The sequence below is a fragment of the Chamaea fasciata genome, unplaced genomic scaffold (assembly GCF_029207755.1).
Source record: "Chamaea fasciata isolate MVZ Bird 193981 ecotype frontalis unplaced genomic scaffold, bChaFas1.0.hap1 SCAF_17, whole genome shotgun sequence".
Lineage (NCBI taxonomy): Eukaryota > Metazoa > Chordata > Aves > Passeriformes > Sylviidae > Chamaea > Chamaea fasciata.
Window position 1 is genome coordinate 5618774 of NW_027094102.1, and position 19385 is coordinate 5638158.

The 19385-nt window shown below is 44.5% G+C and overlaps 2 protein-coding genes across 5 annotated transcripts in view; one reads left to right on the forward strand and one right to left on the reverse strand.

Annotated features, from left to right (window-relative positions):
* Window positions 1–5947, reverse strand: part of DIDO1 (death inducer-obliterator 1) — a 48449-nt gene extending 42502 nt beyond the window's left edge. For 2 of the 3 annotated variants that reach the window (XM_066198820.1, XM_066198822.1), the window contains exon 1: window positions 5858–5947. The gene's annotated coding sequence lies outside the window, so the exon portion shown is untranslated. Of the gene's footprint in view, window positions 1–5263; window positions 5404–5857 lie in introns of those variants that run through there. The other variant, XM_066198821.1, reaches the window with a different exon arrangement.
* A 3154-nt stretch (window positions 5948–9101) lies between these two features.
* Window positions 9102–16601, forward strand: GID8 (GID complex subunit 8 homolog). 2 transcript variants are annotated; one of them, XM_066198818.1, is made up of 5 exons: window positions 9102–9154; window positions 10327–10457; window positions 11648–11844; window positions 12344–12541; window positions 12881–16601. In XM_066198818.1, the coding sequence occupies exons 2-5, from the start codon at window positions 10340–10342 to the stop codon at window positions 13052–13054; spliced, it is 687 nt and encodes a 228-aa protein (XP_066054915.1). In that variant the 5' UTR covers window positions 9102–9154; window positions 10327–10339; the 3' UTR covers window positions 13055–16601. The 2 variants fall into 2 exon arrangements, with proteins under 2 accessions (XP_066054915.1, XP_066054916.1); XM_066198819.1 differs by lacking the exon at window positions 9102–9154 and adding an exon at window positions 9474–9683.
* Window positions 16602–19385: the final 2784 nt, after the last annotated feature.

Below are 19385 nucleotides of genomic sequence, written 5' to 3' on the forward strand. Positions count from 1 at the left end.
GGTGGAAAGAAAGGGTGTTTGTGGTACCCACACCACAGGAGGACACCTGAGCACACCAATGCAGGGAGATGACCAGAGGGAGCAGGTGAGGAAAAAATTAATCCAGGGGTTTCTACACATCTGTTGAGACCCCCCTCCTCAATCTCCCTGATGTTTTTTCAAGAAACCCTTGAAGGTACTGTAGGACCCTGAGGTACTGAATTACTCGGTAGCACCCATGCTACCACCTCTCTTTGTCTGGGACACTGGGGACATTTCAATGAAGCTTTGTGGCCTGCAGACTTTCCACCTTCTTATGTTTGGCACTGAAAAATTCTTTCAGACGTTCATGGTATGAACACTCGTCCTGCCTTGGTACAGGAGGGCCCATTAAGTGCACATTCACATGACACCACGTACCAACACACAGGGCTGACACCGACCAACTAATGAGATTTAAAATGTAAACAAACATTAACTACCTTTTTGAAATTTTCAATCTCCTTCCAGATTTTTCCTTCATTAAAAGTGAGACTTAATACATTTATAAATTTCACAAGATCAGTACTTTCTAAAAGCAGAAAACAGTGAAGAGTTTAACTTTAAAATGAAGTTTAGAGCAAACCTTTAAAATACAAGGAAATTGATTAATTCCAAGAAGAAACAGCTTCCCTGAATAACAAGATACACGCACTTGGTCTCAGTACTTGCAATAATAAAGACATTAACCTTTCCAAATTCAAATGTCTTTAGTCACACATTATAAACCCTCTCTGCTGTGTCTGAAACTAAAACACCACCAGGCTTTCCATGGTTCCTGTCAGGCTGCTCACTTACCTTACATAAGCCTCACAGAAAGGCCAGTGCCTCACAGGATGGAAACCTGTGCTCACACAGGACAGCAGTCCTGCGTGTCTGCAGGGAATGTGGCAGCTCCTGGAAGTGAGAATTTAATGTGTGTGCACAGCAGCAGATTATCAGATTAGCAGCACACACAGACCGGGCCCAGCAGCAGTGGCAGAGCACAGACAACGAGTGACTCCACAGGACAACAGAACTGCACCAAGCAAAAACACAGAGCAGCTCCCTGCTTTATGCAAAGCAAAACACGCACACTCTGAAGTTTATTGGGATGTCTTTCAGGTTAAAACCCTCTTACTTTTCAGATTGAAGCACACAGAACCCGAGTAGTCAAGGGAAGAAGGGATGGACTGCTGGGTAGGTCATGCACAGAATGAGAACAGCACCAGGCATGACAGGCATTTTATTCTGGGCAAGTAGCAGAAGAGCTTCTTTGAGCCAGACTGAAGTTCTCCCTGTTGAATTCAGCTAAACAGCAATTTCTCATAGAAATACTCGAGGCACTTTAGCAGCAGGCCCATCAGATACGTGGCAAACACGAAGATTTAATTTAGTAACAGATCCTATCTGTACTACAGATGTTGCCTGTCACAATTGCACAAGTCAGGAACGTTAAGGGCTACAAGCCCTAATCAGCAGAGCTGTGCTGGCATAAGTGCCTCACGTTGGTGCAATGAGAGCTGCAAAGCTGTACTTTTACCTGTCTGTGCTGTTTGCAGGGTGGGGCAGCCGAGCACCACCCTGTGCACTGGGCTCTCACTGCAGCTGCACCCAAAACCTTCATCTCAGGGGGGGAAAAGACTTGGAAAGTTCAATCAAATTCCTTGGAAGAAGAAGTTACATTGCCGAAGAGATTCTAAGGGAGGTGTGTAGGCAGGAGAGGCTTTGCCAGCACAGCTCTGTGTCAGCAGCTGGGGACAGAACTGCGACAACAGCACTGACAAACTTCAGTAACCCCTAACACAAGGCACTTACTCCGTGCACATCCTCCAAGCTGCAAACCCGTAACTGTGCTTGGGAAACAAAATTCATATTGACTGCAGTGCTTTCTGCGTTTATGAAAACATTAATTTTAAGAGGGAAGAAAAACATTACAGAGATGTCATTTTTATTTTCTAGTCGGAGCTCCATGGGGAGCCTAGGCAGATACTGACTTAGTAAAAGACTGACATTTGGCATTTCACTACTCCTACAACATATTCTGAAGCCTTTACTCACATTCTTCTGAGTAAGATAATCCCACACTCGTCCTAACAATGAAAATTTAGCCCCCAAAAAACGGAGGTTTTGGGTCAGGTTTACTTCTGCTTTCAGGGTCGGAACCGCATGAGCAAAAATCAGATAAAACCAGATTTTGCCCATTAAGGAAAGCCGTGAGCAGAATCAAAGCAGTGCAGAGGGCTCTGCTGATTTCTTTTCCCCTTTTATACAGATTAAGAAACAATAAACACAACTTTAGGTGGTCCAATGTTTAGATTACAAGCTCAGGCATGATCATCTCTTTGCAAGAAACCTTCTAGAGGCTCCAGCAAAAGCCAATTTTAGTCAAGTCATGGTTAAAAGTTTAGTCAACAGATGTATCAATTACAAACACTGTCGGGGTATCGCTCAATACACAGTATCTTTAGCACTCCTTTTACATAATCTTGAGCGAAAATATTTTGCAAATACATGCTATTTATTTGCTTAATGTTCCATATCCGCTACTGAACTTCATCTCTTTAGCAACTGCCCAGGAAACATTACTTTGGGAAGGCAATTCACACCCTGTGGCATTCCTCCACCGGGACATCAGGGAAATTAGTTCTTTATCAGGGCCATTAAGAACATTCAGCTGTAAACCCAACAGCTAAACCAGAGAATCTTGAAGTTTAACTTTTAACAATCCCGCAGCGTGTTTATTTTTAAATAATCTATGATTTCTGACCTTAACAGTACAGCTGGTGAAAGAAACAAAATCACGTGGTTATACAATTTTTTCCTCTCATTTCGCTTGGAAAGTGACCTAAATATAACCTCTGAAACTAGGTATCATTTTTATTCCTATTTCATCAAAACAGCTTCATTAAAATGAAGTAAACAGAAATGAGTTTCTCCCAAATTTGGTGAAACACAGTAATTGAAGCACACTGATTATGGTATTAATGATACAGTAAACACAGTTGAGTTTGCAGTTTTGATTAGAATTTACTTGGAGAAGACACATAATGCTCATTTAATGTCTGTGTTTGAGCTGCCTAACTGGAAATTTAAGCTCTTTAACCTCAAAATCTCTCAGTGCCCTTGAGACAACCATCAATAACACCTGTCAAATACCTGCTTATTTCAGAAGCTGCCTTAGATAAAAACCGCCCAGCAGTGAATCCTCCAAGCGTTAAGCGAGAGCTGAGACTGCACAGACGAACAGGGACCAGCTCTTGCATAAACTGGGGAAATCTTACTTGAATTAAAATCCTCTCCTTATACCTCCTACCACTGCCCTGCTGCTTGTGGCACAAGAGACACAAGGCAGAAAGTGCACCAGGGAATAAAACTGGTGCAGAGACACCAGTTCTGTCAACTAAAGCCACCCAATGTCACTCCTGCCCACTCCAGGCCCTGCTCCTACTTCTGTCACTTATGTTTTGTAACTCTCAGCTCAACCCCCTTAATCCTTGCTCTTCCTCTTCCCACTAATACCTCCAGCTTAAAGTTTCAGGCTGTACAGAATTAAAATCCCGCAGTCATTAAGTTACAGCTATAAAGACAATTACTACCTCAAACAAGAAACAAATAATGTGATCAACTGCCAGAAAAATCTTTGTAGTGAAGCTGGATTAAGCAAAACAAACACTGGCTTTTAGGAGTCCACTAGACACTGAAAAAATATTTATTCAATTTTATCTACTAACCTAGATTTGATTCTATTTGCATTGCTTTAAGGAGTTTCAGGGGTTTGGTACTATTTGCTTTTCTAATTCAAAATCCATCTTTTAATTATACAAAAACACTCTCTGAAGCACCATGTGAATAGATATTAGTTTATATTGTTATTTCATACTTCAACAGTCTCAAAAACTGCAGGTATTTTTGCACTGTACATACATTTGCAACAGAGCAAAATCTTCATTTGCATAACAAGAGAAAATATCCCTTAAAGAAAGAAACAACACAAAAACTTTGTAAAAAATTATTTAAATGCTGGTCTTGAAAATACCAATTATTAAATTTTCTAATCATTGGAATCAAGCAGTCTCAATGGAGGCTGAAGGCCAACCTGACCCTTTAGTCTTTCACCCCAGTGCATTAAAACACCTTTATGTGTGACATGTTTCTGGAACTGTCAAGAGAAAAAAAAAATTTAAGGCCTAACCGAAGAGCTATTTTGAGCTTACTTCTAAATTTATTCCTATAGAAAGTTCTAAATGTCAAGGAACGATAACAAGCAGCTGGCACACATAAAAGTGGAGCACAACCCAGAATATCTACTACAATTGACACAGTACATGGTACACTTGGACAGTAACTACACATCATTTTTCATTGACCAGCAATCAAACTGTTTAACAGCTGGCAAATTTTGTTTGCAGAAGTAGCATCAAGACTGTTAAAGCTAAACTGATTCAAATTACCGTTTAAAAGAAAAGTGAGGAAAAAACACAAAAAAAACCAACATTGGGAAAAGTTATCACAAAATAAGGCAAAATATAGTTTAGTATCACCTGCTAAAGAATTTAGTTAAACACGATTGTGATTGCTAAATATTCAAAAGAGCTATGTCTGAAAAAAATCTGAACTCTCATCATCCAGGGACAAAACAACCAAACAAAAATCCCAAGGAACTTAGGAATACTATATATATTCTTCTGAGTTAAATAAAAGGAATCAGCTTTTTTTTTTTTTTTTTTTTTTTTTTTTTTTTTTTTTTTTTTTTTTCCTCTCGGAAGCTCCTGGAAGGAAAACCCATGGAAGCCCATGAAAGAAAAAGAGCCCGTTACACTGTTTCAAATTACTGGCGATAAAAAAACTGCGGGGCAAGCATAATACACATTCATTTTATAACACATTGCGAGATTGTAGCATTCTTTCCAAGTTAAAAACGACAAGCTGAGATAGTAAGATTTTCCTTACCATAACTAAAACATAAGCTGTTGCTTGGAGGTATAAACTATTTAACTGCACCAAACAAAATTTGGTCGCCACGAAATAATGGTTTTTGCAAGCCAAACAAACAGCCCCAAATTATCATCCCCTCCAAGAGACAGCACTTAAGTACTTTAGTACCATTTAAGTACATCAGTGCCAGGGACAGGGGACTGGCAAAGGAACGTATTAAATATTTAAAACCGGCCAACAATTCCTACTGTCTAAATATTCGGTTTTTTTCTCCCTACAAAACAGTCAGGAGAACATGATAAAGTTCAACTGCTCGTGTTTAACTCACCAACAAGGAGCTCCCCTCCTTCGCCCGGAGAAAATCAACATCTCTCCAAGGCGGGGAAGTTCCAGTCGCACCCGCCGAAGGATTTCGGTTGGGCTCGGCTGGGTCTCGGGGTCCCCCAGGACGCTGCCCCGCCCCACCCCCCCGGCGGGGCCCGCTGGGTGCAGTCGGTGGTGCCGGTCACGAAGCAGCTCCCGGCGTCAGCTTGGCCGTGACGGCGCCGGGCTCCGAGTGCGCTCGGCCTCTCCTCGCCTCTCCTTCCCCCCAAGATGGAGGAGGCGCCTTCAGCCCGCTCCGCCCGAGGAGCGGCCGTTCCGCTCCGGCCCCGCTGCGCTGTGAGCCAAAGGCTTCCTCCGGGGCCCGCGCACGGAGCCGCCGCCGCCGCCGCCTTCTCCGGGCCGGGCCGTACCCGCGCCCCGCTGTGCCCGGGGACCCCCCCCCCCGCTCCCCAGCCGCTCCAGCCGCCTGCCCGCCTCCATTTTATAGCGAGCGCAAAGGCGGCCGGGCCGCCCTTCCCGCGACCTCCCTGCCGCAGCGGCGGCCCCGCTCCCACTCTCCCCCCGCCCCGGTGCTCCCCCAGCCGCCTCCCGCACTCACCGCGAGCAGGGAAGGGGGGCTCTCGCCGCGGCCGCCAAGGGTCTCAGCCGCGCCGCGCCGCCATTTCCTCCTCGCTCCGCGGCAGCGCTGGGCGGGGTCGCCCCGCCCCCGTCACCGTCGACATCGAGATGGCGGCGCGAGGCCAGAGCGCCGCCCCTGGCGCGCGGCTCCCGGAGGACCCGGCGGGCGCCGGGCGGGAGAGCGGCGGCCCCGCCCCTCGGCCTCATGGCGGCCGTGCCTCACATGGAGCTCTCCGCGCCGTGGCGGTTCCTCCTCCCGCAGCGCGGTGCCTGTGCCCCTTCTGCGCTCACTCCCCGCGTCCCTCGGGGCTCCCTCAGGCTCGTTCCCGTTTCTCCGCTCGCAAACGGAGCTGATCCCCGGAACAGCAGCTTTAGCCATGATTTCTGAGGGTGGACGGGCACCGGAGGAACACGGCAGAGCAGCCAGGCTGCTGCTGCACTGCCACCTGCTCACAGCAGCTGTGCTCCCCACCTGTGCGCGTTCCACTGGGACTTGGTGGGTTTTTCTGTTGTACTTGCGCTGTTTGGCAATTGCTGCTGTAATGCCTTGCTCTGGCTCCAACTTACTCAGTGCTGAGAGCGGAATGTTTTCTGGATCTGCACATCCAACACATGGAGCCTCCACAGGAAACATCCTCAATGGTTAAGCTACTCAAAAACCACTGCAGGATCCAAGCTGCTACAAACAGCTACAGAGAGTTAACTTCCATTTAGGTGTTGGATTCCTCCTGTCGCTTTTTGGGACACTGGCACCTAGAAACATCCACACCTGACAGTCACTGAGGGATCCCAAGGGGTACAGAACACCCCCAACACCATCCTGACCAGGGCACCTGAAGAGCCTTTAGATAGCAGGAGGTGTGAGGTTTGGCTCCTTGATTACCCTGATCCTGCATATTTTTCCTCATGGGTGGATAACACAGGTTCCAGGTGGATTCCAGATAGATACAGTGTTTACTGAGATTAAGGAATGAAAACATGAGGAAAAAAAACCAAACACACAAAAAAAAACCCCAAAACAAACCCTACCTAGGAATAATTCTACAGAATTACAAGATTCTGTCAAGTAATTTGCTTACATCTTTCATGAGTCTATTCATGAGACTTCTGGTGGCAAAAGCTTGGGATAATTTTGGAAAACCTATTGTTAAGCTTAGTCTGGCTCTTTCTCCAGCTGTAAAACTGGGCAGTTTTAATACTTCAGCCAGGAACACCAAGAGGTAAAAAAACAAAACAGATTCCTGTGAAAAAGTACACAACACCACAATTACGGGCAAGCAGGAATTCAGATTTTGTTCTGCAGCCACAGAGCTTCAATAAATGAAATCACATGGAGGGGAAATACCTTAGGGTTTGGTAAATCAAGCTGCACTGTGATTTATGCTCTGGGAAAAGCTAATAACATGCTTTTAATGGATACATTTAGCATCTAGGAAGTGCTCAAACCCAGGAATTACACACCAACAGAGAGGGAACAGGCAAAACAAGGAATTGCACAGCAGTAGTGAACAGGAGATGCCTGCCATAAGGAATCCTGCAGTGAAACACAGTGAAACTTTCCCCCTGTGTTGTTGCACAGCTTTGGATCTTCCTAGAGTATAAAATACATATCATGTAATTACTCAAGATACTGCTCAATTCCCCAAACATGCAGAATTTTCATTGCACTCAGAGCATTAGTGGGGGAGAAAAAAAGGCATGGATCAAGGTTCCAGTGTTCCAGGCCAGGTTGGACTGGGCTTGGAGCAACCTTGTCCAGTGGAAGGTGTCCCTGCCCTCTATCAGTTTGAAGCTATTCTTCCTTTCCCAACCACTGTGGCTCCTGATGAAATGCAGCTGGCCATGATGTTCCGCATAGAATCAGGACTTAAGAATTGTTTTTGTGTTACTCTTCCAACTTAGAATAGTCTATGGTCCTAATAAATTATTTATTACATTGTAGGCTTTCTCTGTTTCAACGTAAGCACAATTGTAATGAAAGTGAGTTTTGGAGCCCGGACTTTATTGCAGTTAAAAAATCAAGAGTGAAAAGTGCGCAAATGTATCTACACTCCCCATCTGTGTGAGTGAAATGACATTTCCCTGAGGAGTATCGTTTGCAGCATTTCACAGAGATAAGTGTACATTTTAAGCCTGTTCTCCCCTTAAATGTACAAATAGAGGTTTTGTTGCAAAATGTGGAATATGTAAAATTTTCTGAAGGGAGGATGTTCTTTGAAGTTTTGGGGAAGTTAATAAAGCTTAGTAAGAAGGATGTACCAACGACAGAGGACACAAAGAATGCAGAATTCAGGGGCCACAAGGCCATCTGACAGAACTCCGAGATAAGGCAGACACTAATAAAGCCAATTCAGCAATTGCTCTGAAATCAGCTCCAACTGGGTTAAAGGTAATTAGGGCAGGGGCAGATCGTGACCACTGATGGATCCAAAAGAAAAGACTGAGCACGTGGATTAATCAACTTGTAGCCAATGAACACTAATTCATTTGCTAACATGTATAAATAGTAAGAAATTTTGATAGTTGATGTGCTGGCTCTTCGGATTTGCCACCCAGCACTCGTTTCTGCGCAGAACTGTAAATAAATCAAATACCTCGACTCTCTGTGTGGATTGGCTTCTTGTTCACTGAGTACAAGAACCTATTTTGGCAACATTGTGTTCCTGCTTTTTCTGCAGTGACTCACAAACGCCGGGGTGGCTTCATCAACGCCTCAGCAGCCACTGCGCGTTTTGACAGAGAGCATCAGCCCTCAGCCAGGGCAGTTCCCAGCGCAGCCGATCATTGCATGTGGAAACTGCCGGGGCTGCACACGGATACCGCAGGCTGTGCCCTGCCCGTTTCCCTGGCAGACGGAGGGGCCGCAGCTCCCGCGGCCGCTCCCCACAACCGCTGCTCGCACCGACCCCGCTGTGTCCAGCACGAGCGGCCGCCGCCGCCTCACACGGCCGTTCCTGCGCTCCCCGCGCCGAGCACGGCCCGGATCGGCCTCTGCCTCAGCTGCTGGCGGCGGGGCCGGCGCTCAGTGCCGTGAGCCGAGCGCGGAGCGGGCGCGCAGGGCAGGAGGAGGAGAAGGCGGGCGCGTCCCTCAGCGCCCGGCGCCCGCCATGGCGGCCACCGCGCTGCCCCGGCTCCGCTCCGCCGCCGCGTGTTCTCGGCCGCTCCCCGCGCGCTGATTGGCCGCCAGCGCCGCTCTCGCGAGACCCGCGCGCCTGCGGCCCGGCGGAGGCGGCGGAGGCCCCGCGTTCGTGCGTCGGAGCGGCCCCGGGCGCGCGCGGTAAGATGGCGGCGGGGGGGCCGCGCCGGCCTCGGGGCACGGCGGGAGCGGGGCCCTCACCCTGACCCGGACCCGCCGGCCCGGCCGCCGCTCGCCCGCCGCGGCTGCTGCGGAGGTGCCGGGCCTCTGGCGAGCGGGGCCCAGCGCTCCCGTGGCCCAGCGCCCCTGTGGCCTGCGCAGGGCTGGGCCGGGCCGGGCCGGGGCGGCGGGGGAAGCCGGGTCCGCAGCGAGCCGGGCCGGGCCGGGCCGCAGCATCAGCGCGGGAGCCCCGTTCGCCCAGCGCCGTTGCGGGCGGCGGAACGCGGGCCCGGGAGCGATCGGGGCCCGGGCGGGTCGTGCTCCCGCTGTCGGAGTTGGCGGGTGCGGGGCGGCTCCGGCCGCGGGTTGGAGAAGGGAGAACCTGTTGGAAGCGGCTCGCTGTGAGGAGTCGCGCTGCCGCTCGTGTTGTCTGACAGGGCCGGCCGTGCCTGTTGCTGTTGTTGTGGCCGCCTGTCCTCCCCTTCGCTGCCCCCGTGGTCGTGGCTTGGAGGTAGAAGTCATTAAACGCGGCTTTGGTAAAATGCTTTGCCTGCCAATCCCAACAAAAATATTGTCTAGGAGAATAGTGGAGATAACGTTTTAGTAACGCTGACAGGAGAACTTTTGGGCACAGCGAAGCTGTGCTGGTGTAAAGCTTTGAGTTGAACGCTGGGTAATGCATCATGGCCAGTTTTGTAGCTGTGCTATATAGGGAGCTGTCCGAAGTTTTGGTGAAGACTTACAGCAGGTATTGTTTACATAGGCATTGCTGTAAGTGTTTGTCACAGTCTTTCTGGCTGGCTGTCAAGCTCTCATTGGCTGGTTTCACACTGTGATGCTGCACGTCCTGTGTAAATTCTATGCAAGATTTATATGGAGTGGATTTAAGAGTAAGTACAAGAAGATGGTATTTGAATTTTTTATTCTGAGATTTCTGAAAGCAGCTTTAGAGCCTGGCAAATAGATATGGAAGACTGCAGGAACGAGGAGGAAAAAAATACAAAACTTTGGTTTTAAGATAAAAGGGTCAATTTTTGGATTATTAATTTAAAAGAGCTCATAGAAAGCTCTAAACATGGCAGTACCACAATTCTTACACCCATTAAACTTCTTTCTTCTTGAATCACGTTAAATGAGATGCTTTTCTTTTGTAGTTGGGAGTCCAGGATGAGTTATGCAGAAAAACCTGATGAAATCACGAAAGATGAATGGATGGAGAAGCTCAATAACTTACATATCCAGAGAGCAGACATGAACCGCCTTATCATGAACTACCTTGTCACAGGTAAAAACGGGTGGTAGTGCCTGGAGGCTCTTATTGTGTGTCACATCCTTTATCAGTTTGGGATAGAATATGGAACTGGATGGAGTGGCATTAAGGGCTGTGAGAATTTTATGATTGCTGTTGGCTTCTCTTAGCAAAGCCCAACTGCTCTGGTGTTCTCTTAGCTGCAGACCGACAAAGAATCAAGAGACTGAGCAGTTCTCATGGAATTCAGATGACATTTATGAGCCTGAACTCTTCTGCTAAGTGATAAAGAAAACAAAGTGTTTTCTGCAATGCTGTAAACATGACCTGCTTCTCCATGATGTCCTTTTTTGTGCCATTGAAACAGCTCAAGATAAGTTGCTGTTGTTAAATAACAGTCTGAAAGCTGCAAGAACAACTATCAGAAGCAAGTTTTTAGCTGGGCCGAAAGATAAACTCTGAAAGGGCACTATAGTCAAAATAATTTGAGACCACAATATTAACCCTTTCAGCACACGGCCTGGCTTTATACTTGGAACAACCCAAACCCCTCAGGAATTGTTGCTGAATAGCAATGTTGCTCTTATTGAATAGTAATTAGGTGCATGCCATCGCAGGAAGCTGTGCTAGGGCGGAGGTGTTTGTTTCTATCTACACCCCTGTTTACACTGAGCCTAGGTGAGGCCTCTGGGTTGAAGCAAGAGCATCTTAGTGGGTGGTGTATATCACTTGTGTGTCTATGAACGCAAGACCTGGGATTTAAAAGAGCTGTTATAATGTTAAATACTACACAGGAAAGCAAAATTATTTCTTCTTGTCTGTTTTCTTCTCAGAAAAGCTGCTGGATCTGTGTAAACAGATCTGGGGCTGGAGGGCGAAGCAAAACCACCCACTTGAAAATGTGACTTTCACAATCTCATTTTGCAATGTGCTTACAGTGCTTTATTTAAGTTTAAAACAGCCTTCCATGTTAAGAGGTATTGGTCTATGAGTTGCTTCCCTGGAGAGTGAGTGTACAAGAGTTCAGAATGAATTAAGCATTTACTCTTAGATGCCTGTTGGATAAATGACTTCTTATATAGAGAAGAATTTTTCGCAATTTTGGGTTAATCTTTAAACTTCCCAAATTGCACAAGCAACGCTCAAATATTTTCATTTAAGCTGATAGGTTTTTTTCTGAAGTGTTTCATACAATCCATTCTATGGGTAAAATGTTCCTATTTCAGAGGGCTTTAAAGAAGCAGCAGAGAAATTTCGGATGGAGTCTGGAATTGAACCCAGTGTGGATTTAGAGACTCTGGATGAAAGAATAAAAATCCGTGAGATGATCTTGAAAGGACAGATCCAGGAAGCCATTGCATTGATAAACAGCCTCCATCCAGAGCTGCTGGATACCAACAGATATCTCTACTTTCATTTGCAGGTGAGGACAGGTGGCAAACTTTTATTTTTGTCTTTGAGTTTGCTGAGAGAATGGGAAAAGTAGTGAAGAAATTAAGGTTATGTTAGGAGGTTTTTGACTGAACATGGATGCAATTGGGTGTTCTTGGCATTTTTTTAATAGCAATGGGAAACTGTGGCATGGTACAGGAGCCACTATATACAGTTATTAACATGAAAACTTTGTAACAGCAGCAGTGGCCTGTGAGTTACTAGCTTCCAGTTGCTGTTGGTCTCAATTCCTTTGGTAACCCATCTTCTCAAACCCTGTTACTCAAAAGCACCAAGTTCCTTTCTTCAGTAGATTTTGCAGCCAAGTTGCTGCTCCTTGTCTCACACATTGAGAAGAACTGACCTCAAACTGTCAAATTACAGATTAGTGTTTGTCTCAAATTACACACCAGTGTCTGAATCTTCCAGCCTTGAAATAGTGGAGATTTGTTAATTTGTGGGGCTAATATTGCTGTGTCTTTCGTGTGTAGCAACAGCACTTGATTGAACTGATTCGGCAGCGTGAGACAGAGGCAGCTCTGGAATTTGCTCAGACCCAATTAGCAGAACAAGGGGAGGAGAGCAGGGAATGCCTGACAGAAATGGAGCGCACGCTGGCTCTGCTTGCCTTTGATAATCCCGAAGAATCACCATTTGGAGACTTGCTGAACATGATGCAGCGACAGAAGGTAGTCCTTCCTCAAAGGAAACTGATGTCTTTTATGTGTATGTTATGAAAATAAAATCTAAATATTTTTGAGATGCTTAGAAAAAACTTTATATGGTGATACGCAAAAGAACAGAAGTGTTTCTTGAGCAAGGTTTAAAAAAAATGGTGTTAATATATTCCAAATATATTCAACTACTTGGCTCTCTTCCTTGCTTTCTCAGGCTTGTAGTCTGTGGAGCTTTGTCCTGGCCATTTCTGAGGAATTAGCACACTAGGTGTGATCTTCCCAGTGTCTGGGTGTCTTTAGCAGTGTTAATCATATGAAAACTGTCACTGAACTCCAGTTTTTCTTTTCCAGGTATGGAGTGAGGTTAATCAAGCTGTTCTAGACTATGAAAATCGTGAATCAACTCCCAAGTTGGCAAAATTACTGAAACTACTACTGTGGGCTCAGAATGAGCTGGACCAGAAGAAAGTGAAATACCCCAAAATGACAGACCTCAGCAAGGGGACGATTGAAGAGCCCAAGTAAAATGTGTGCAGATGGACATCAGAAAATCTTAGTACTGCACAGTATACATTTATATCAGTCTGTGACTGAAATATTTTTACTACAGTACAGCACTCAATTCAGATTTTTCAATGAACATCTAATTTGAAGGGAGAAAAGTCCCTTTTAAATGCTGCAAAAACTGCATTGAAAGGCGCTGTATCTCTTTGGAAGTCTGACTTAGGCTATGCACTATAATACATTTTTAAAAAAAAAAAACAATTAAACAGGACAGGAAAAAGAGCATTTTTAAAAGTACAGAACTCAAGCTTTCTAATTGGCTGCTGATGCCTAGTTTAGTGGCCAGTGAGTTAATATGGAGCTATATTGGCAACTGTTCAGTTTAACTGTCTCCTGTTTGAAATGTGTATATAGAACAGTGAATATTTTCTACCTTTAAGTTATAGCCAGATATACATTCCCCTTAAAAGTAACTGGTCAAGTTTTCATCTATAAACTTTGCAGTAAGGTCAAACTTTTGCTTAGGAAATAGTGTACAAACTTGTAAATCATAATTTAAGGACTTTTGTTTTGGTTTTTTTTTCTTCTTCCTTGTTTCTGACTTCTTGGTGCTTTATATGGTGAGAGCTATGTTCATAATGGATCAGTGACCCATCTTTTCAGGAGGAGTATTGATGGAAATAGGGTTTTTTTTCTTAATATTCACATATGACCAAAATGGCCTGAGGCATTTGAGGGTTTTTTTAACAGGGGCCTTTTCCCCCCTATGTTAAATTTGCAGCAATTCCAGGTGGCTGCTACAGCTTTGAAGGCCACTGGGTGTCTGTAAGGTGAAAGACTTGTGTTAGGAAATCAAGTGGTGGGGAGAGATGCTTGTTGAAGCCTCTGATGCTTCATCTTGTGTAGGATCTGCCTTCACGCTTGCTGAATAAGAATTGTAGTTTTAGAGCTACATGGGCTGTTTTTATGCCTTGAGCTAAGCAAAGCAGGGCTGTCTAAAACCAGAAATTTGCATTTTCTCACTTCTTCCATACCTTTCTGAAGAGATGCAGTTCATCCTCATCTGTATTTGTTTACTGACTGTCCTCACTCCAGTTAGAACTATAGTTTTAATGTGAAGTCCAGACTTTCAAGTCAACAAATTGTAATCTTCTGGGTATGGGATATTCTGGTTGAGTGATTGCAGTGCTGCACACTGGTTTATATCCAGTGGTCGGAAGCATTAATTTTGCCAAATCTATCTCTAGATTTTTAGCTCTATAGATCAAGTTTTGCCAAGCACAGAGCAAGCTGATGAGTGAAACAGTTTAACATCATGAGACTCTGGCAGTTGTCACACCAGTCCCATACTGTACATAACCTAGTCTTGTATGGTAGGTATTACCCTGTAGAATGAAACTTAGTTTTCACTTAATTTTACTGGAATACTTAAAGCATTAAACTGTATAAAGCTTTGCAGACACACCTGGCTAAGGGGAACTAACAGAACCTGTTACTGATTGCATTGCTGTGAACACTGTTTACTTGTGTAGCTGTTTTTTTGGGGGGAAGCCATTGTTTGTTATGCAGCTGTGAGAGATGCAGAGCACCAAGGTTAAGCGAGATGATGGATGTAACAAAACCATTTGTTCCCATTTCTTACTTATCATTCTGTTCTCCACTTTGAGGCATTTGTGGTAGTGAGGTCTTCAAGTTTATACATAACAAACAAGCTGTCTGTAGCCCTCCCCAGCTACAGCAGCAGTCTGGCTTTCCTTCACCTGGTTATTCTAACACCAGACTTTTAACAGTTGTGGGTTTGGTTGTTTTGGGGGTTTTTTTAAATTTTTTTTTTTCTTTTTGAAGTCAGTTGATGTCTGAAAACCATGTATAACTTTTAGTTTGTGAGAAACTGTATGGTTAATGTAACTTTGTTTAATAACAAACTGCAGAAACAAAACTGGAATAGCTCTAATTTCTTCATGTAGAACTGATCAGCTTTTCCTCTGTGTTCTGACACTTGTGTTGTTGAATCTCCTGTAAAGCTTCTCCCAGGTGAAGTGGAAAGTGGTGCGGTTTTGTGGCATGATGAGCATTTTTCTCCATGAGAAATGCAGTATTACAGCCCTGGGTGAGAAGTTCACTGTCCTCCTAGAACGCTACCTTAATTCCATAGAGTATTTGGGCAATGATTGAGCATAGATTACTTGAATTTCCACTAGCTTGTTGTTTTTTTCCATTAAAAAATAAACACGTTTTTTAAGAGGTTTAATATAAAATTAGTCTAGAACTATTACACTTTGTTTTTATGAACATGCCACATTGATAAGCAGCTTTAATCTGTAAAGTTTTTGGTAACTGCAAGAAGATACTCGAAAGCTATGCATTTTAGAGAAAGCATAAAGGTAGTGATATTGGTACTTCTAAGGATCTTTATATTAGTGTATATAAAATAGTTTGCATATACAAATATAATATATAATCTGTTTGAAATATTCTTGAACTGTAGGGGCTGTGAAACATATTATAATTTATGGAAATATTGTACACAGTAAACAGATGTCTCAGTACACAAATGAATTTTTGTCATATGCATGAGAAGTGTCTTATTTGGTGACTACTAATGAATGGGCTTTTGTTAACCCATTTTTGTTAGATAACCACTTTAACAAATACTATTAAATGCCACTTTGATCAGTTTGCTTTAGTGTAAAAATACATATTTTGTTCCACTGAATTTAGAACAATATGAAAATAACTTTTGTAAGAATATTTGTTCCAAACCCAGCGTTGGCAGACAGATCTGGTCTTTAGAGGTGGTGCACTCATCCTCCCTCAGCCTTGCCTTTGGTGAAAGCAAATAAGATTTTTTTCATTCATGCTATGGATGTGGAGAAGCTGGATTGTAAAATATCCTGTCTTATAGTTCTGCAGAAAGGCTGCATAGCAAGTGTGTTTTGATTAGGCTACAACTCTGTCTCCTTTCCCCAAAGCCATCACCTCCCTGTAACTATCTTCGCTGTTCCCATGTTTTGTTTCTGCCTGTCAAATCTAAGCTGAGCTGTGGCTGCTTCTGTTGTACAAAGGAGGGATTTTGGAAGGGTGGGGGTTCACAGACTTCCCTGAAGATGAAGTTGGGGTGGTCCTTTGTGAAATACTGAACTGTTGAATTTTATATAGCTGAAAAAGCAGAGGCTGCTGCACAGAAAGTTAACAGCAGAATTTTGAGTAAAGCATTTCCTCTCAAGACTTTTGAAGAGGCAAACATACACTTTAAGCCAGGTGAAGTACGTCTCTCTTCAAGATGATTTCATTGAAACACTTTCAGTTTCTTCCACCCACATTAAAAGAAAAATTGAAAAGAATTCTGCCTCCTTTCCACTCTTTGTAAATACAGGAAAAGCCACAACATTATTCCAGGGTGATTTTATTGTTTTTAATTTGTAAAATTTATGCTTTGTATGCTTGAGTATAAGCTTAAAGGCATTACTTAAAGAAATCCTTGACTAGCTGAGTGTTGTTCGACTTATTTCAAATCACCTTGTGTCCAAGTGGGTTACAAAGCTCATTAAATGGAGTTGGATCCCTGTGTGTTGTGTCTTCACGGGAACTGGGGCTGCTGCTGTCAGCCACGGCTGAGAGCATCCTTGAGAGCCAGAACAGAACAGGATATGGAGTCCTATTTGCCCTAAATCTGCCTTGAGGCTACAGGTTCTGACCTGCACTGTAGCTCTCTCTTCCCTCCAGAAGCGACATCGTGTCAGGAATTGTTTGTGCTCTGCTGGCCTTAACAAAAAGGGAGAGGGGGGGTTTGTAGCTTTTGTGTGAGATGGTGTCCCCAGCCCTGCTCGGTGCTTGGTGGGCTCAACTGAGCACAGACACAACACAAAGATCATCAACAGCACCCTCAAAACGATTTGTACTTCTCCATGGGCACCTCGAGGTGCTTCAAGGTATTTTTATTCCTTTCTGCTCCCCTTCTGCCTTCACCTGATCAGTTAAGCACAAAGTTGGTTAAACCACTGGTGGGCTGCGTGTTGATGCTTTCAGGCACCTCAGACCAGAAAGCCCTGTATGTTCTGTCATGCTCTTCGTGAGGATTACAGCATGATTCCAACAATAGTTACATGAGGATTCCAACAATATCCTGCTACCTTATCTCATCTGGATGAATTGCTGCATGGAATTGCTGTTTATTTACAAGCAGGCTCAATTTGCCAAATTCTCTGATAATTTGCTTTTTTTCAGTGTATTGCTGCCTAGTAATTTTGCCAAGTTGGATGAACAGTAGAAACCCATGTGTGTTTTCTTTATTGTGTGGAGAAATTGCATTGAAACTGCTCTGTGTTAGGGAGCTCTCAAGCTGCAGTCATTGTCCTTCCAGGAAACATCAATTATCCTTCATGGAATGTAGGAGCCTATTCCTCCTTTCACACCCTTTCTGGACTTGATCCTAATCTGTGCTTAACTTCATAAAATCTTCAAATAATTCAACCATTGTATGGATAAACTACAGGGATAGTAAATGTCAGGTCAAATATTAACCCAATAATCTTTTGTTTCGTTTAATCTTTTGACAGATTAAGCTGAACACAGGAAAAATGAGAGGAGATTGTGTTCTTGTGTAAGATTATTTTCTTTAGTCAGCACCTGTCCTCTGAGCTGATTCCATTTGTCATTTAATCAGCTTGGTGGGAGGTTTGCTTATAGAAAATCATACAGCAGTAAAGGGAACAATGTCTGTGTATTTCCTCTTTAAACTTATTTTTGTGAATGTGATGGATGTTGCACTCAAACACTTTCAACTCCAGCTGGATTGGACAGTGAAAGTAGCTTCTTATCTGAGAGGTGGATTAGTCAAGCTCCTAATTGAAGAGGTGACACTGAGCAGGACAAGGAGAGGAACCAAAGAGTACGAAAATAACGAAAACTTGTGCTTGATTTCCAAATCGACTACTAACTCACTGAAAAGGGGATTCCTTGTTGCAGTGTCAGCGTTGAAACTGTTTGCACCCCTCAGCGGTGAGACTGAACACAGGATCCCTCATACCTGGCTATGAGTTCATACATTTTCTGGATCTGTGGTGACTCCACCATGCCCAAGGCCTCTTCAGTTCTTTTCTGGGCTTATTACATGGATTTCACCTCTGTAGTTATATCAGAGCTCATCTCCTTTTCTGCCTCGAGTTCACTGAACTCCAAACATACACAGAACTTTAAAAACCCCAAATACACAAACAATGGTTTACATTTTTGGCTGCAATTTGCCATGACTTGGCTCCCTCTTCTGGAAAAGGGGACAGTAGCAGAGTGAATAACAATACTTAGAGTTTCATTTCCTGCCCAAATAAAGGGAGGAAAGCCTACGACTAAATGAAAGCTAAGGTGGTTACTACATGTGGTTCCCCTCCGTCTCTACTTGCATCAAAGCTCGTTTGTGTTCTCTGTGTGCAGCAGGTCTGTGTGACTGTGCCTGACTATGCCACGGGCCTTCTGGGGAAGATCTCTTTTTTATCAGAGAAAGAAATACCAAAGCAAAGGATAAAGTATGACTTGATGGTTCTTGCTTTTTCAGTAACCTCCTTCTCCTGAAGCTGTCTTTGGTGTGTAAGGAACCTTTTTGCTATTTCACTCTCAAAAGGTTCAGCACCGTAGTAGTGTTATGCCTCCTGATTTGTGTAGCAAACTGTTCATCGGGGACCTGCCAAGGGATTCACGTTGGGAGAAGGATATTTGAGTTACCTAAATATTAGTCTGCTAAAGGCGTAATTCCACCAAGGATTTAGAGGTTTCTGGCTGCAGGAATAGCAGACAGGAGGTGTCTGCCCTGCACCTGCGCGTTTTGGTGCAGCCCAGCAGCTCCGGTGCCTTTCCCAGGGGCCATACACGACCTTGCTCAGGCTGTGCGGGAGCTCCTCCATCCTTTGCACACCTGAAGTTTTGTCGTTCCTGCTTCCAGGCTGCAATCGGCCACAGCATCACCTGAACGATGCCTCAACAAGGCTCTTCAGCCTGCTCGGTCATGATCTTTAAGTGAGTCACGAGTCCATTTGTTGCGGACTGAGATAAGCATCATTTAAATTATTTATTTCCATAAAGGAGTTTGATTATCTCTTTCAGATACAGCCGGGCAGCACCTCTATCCAACAGACATAAATCAAGCTGTAACAACACTTATCCCTATTTATCTTCGGAAGCGAATGTCATACTCGCTTCTAATCCTTAAAAAGCAGAAGCACAGACTTTTCTGCCGGCAAACCCGTGAGAGCCGCGGGAGCAGGGAGCGATTCCCTACCCAGGTATGCGAGCGGGAGGACAGACCCTGCTCCGTCCGCTCTTTCCCTGCCTGTGGGCGATGGAGGTGTCAGTAATT

Coding starts and splice junctions, on each gene's coding strand:
- GID8 (XM_066198818.1), top strand. CDS start 10,340: ATGAGTTATGCAGAAAAACCTGATGAAATCACGAAAGATGAATGGATG. Junction 11,845..12,343: donor ATCTCTACTTTCATTTGCAG/GTGAGGACAGGT, acceptor TTTCGTGTGTAG/CAACAGCACTTGATTGAACT. Junction 12,542..12,880: donor ACATGATGCAGCGACAGAAG/GTAGTCCTTCCT, acceptor TTTCTTTTCCAG/GTATGGAGTGAGGTTAATCA.